The 750-nt window shown below is 65.1% G+C and overlaps 1 protein-coding gene across 1 annotated transcript; it reads right to left on the bottom strand.

The window, feature by feature from the left end:
• Positions 1 to 81: 81 nt before the first annotated feature.
• LOC104628030 (beta-secretase 1-like) lies at positions 82 to 747 on the bottom strand (the record flags this gene model as incomplete). Its single annotated transcript, XM_010296466.1, has 3 exons — positions 82 to 231; positions 367 to 468; positions 613 to 747. Coding segments are annotated over 3 exons (387 nt in total), but the record flags the coding sequence as incomplete, so codon positions are not given.
• Between the last annotated feature and the right edge of the window lie 3 nt (positions 748 to 750).

The following is a 750-nucleotide window of genomic DNA, read 5'->3' on the forward strand; positions in this document are numbered from 1 at the left end:
AGCACGGTCCTGCCTGCGCAACCCGCTCCAGTCCGCTCTCCAGCTCGGCACCGGGCAGGGTCTGGCTGTGCCAACGCTCACCTGGGGCAGGATGGTGATCCGGAAGGACTGGTTGGTGGCCTCCCCCATCAGGTAGAGGGATAGGACCGGGAAGATGTGCCAGGGGGTGGTGCCGACCTGCCAGCAAACCAGCTGCTCCCCCAGCCAGAAGCCGTCCGGGAACTTCTCCGTCTGCCGGAGGGAAAGGGGCAGTGAGCGGGGCCACACCAGGCAGGCGGCGGAGATGCTCCGGCTGGTGATGGGGAACCCGTGGCCCCACGCCAGCCCTGGGGCCATGCCCACTGGGGAGGGACGGGTCTCACTGACCGAAGAAGCCGTTTTGATGGATTTCACCGCAGCCTCAAACACCTTCTTTGGCAGCCTGAGGTTGGTGGTGCCGCTGTCCACAATACTCTTGTCGTAGTTGTACTGGGGGCAGAAGAGGAGTGACGCCCCAGGCGCAAGAGCCCAGCCCCGCTCCCCTCCCGATCCCCCTCAGATGGAAGGCGGAGGCCTCCAGCGGCAGCGCCGCAGCAGCGCCCCGACGGGCAGCTTCTCCTGCTGCCCCCTCACCTCCTTGCAGTCCATGTTGAGGTCCTGCCCGTTGACCTCCAGCTTGACGATGATGACCTCGTAGTACCACTCCTTCCGGATGGGTGTGTACCAGATGTCACCCACGTACAGTGAGCGGTCGACACCACCGATGATCTG

The sequence above is a fragment of the Phaethon lepturus genome, unplaced genomic scaffold, assembly GCF_000687285.1.
Source record: "Phaethon lepturus isolate BGI_N335 unplaced genomic scaffold, ASM68728v1 scaffold39011, whole genome shotgun sequence".
NCBI lineage: Eukaryota > Metazoa > Chordata > Aves > Phaethontiformes > Phaethontidae > Phaethon > Phaethon lepturus.